Source organism: Penaeus monodon, chromosome 28 (genome assembly GCF_015228065.2).
Source record: "Penaeus monodon isolate SGIC_2016 chromosome 28, NSTDA_Pmon_1, whole genome shotgun sequence".
In the NCBI taxonomy this organism is placed as follows: Eukaryota; Metazoa; Arthropoda; class Malacostraca; order Decapoda; family Penaeidae; genus Penaeus; species Penaeus monodon.
Genome location: NC_051413.1, coordinates 31,184,965 through 31,185,261, shown reverse-complemented (window position 1 = coordinate 31,185,261; position 297 = coordinate 31,184,965). Strand labels below are relative to the sequence as shown.

At 36.0% G+C, this 297-nt stretch overlaps 1 protein-coding gene across 2 annotated transcripts in view; it reads right to left on the bottom strand.

Moving 5' to 3' along the window:
- LOC119591491 (probable serine racemase) overlaps positions 1-297 on the bottom strand; it is a gene marked incomplete in the record, with an annotated part of 10,468 nt that overhangs the window by 8,806 nt on the left and 1,365 nt on the right. For both annotated transcript variants that reach the window (XM_037940236.1, XM_037940235.1), the window contains 1 exon segment: positions 162-252. In XM_037940236.1, the coding sequence (XP_037796164.1) occupies positions 162-252 (91 nt within the window).

Genomic DNA, 297 nt, shown 5'->3' with positions numbered 1-297 from the left:
GAACTGTATAAGAAAAGTAGAATGTATAGTATTATGAAATATACCAGAAACCCCTACTACACAATATATAATTATCAAAGGGCAAAACATATACTAAAATGTTTGTCCCATCTTTTCATAAATTAATTTTGTGCTGATATGTGGTACTGTTTGCGACTTACTTGCTGCATATGCCACAGCTTGACCATGATTCCCACTACTGTGCGTGACGACCCCAGGGCTCTTGGGATTTTCCTCCTTTTCGAGGAACACCTGGAATACAATCATATATTGAAGACAATTAAATAAGCATGCATA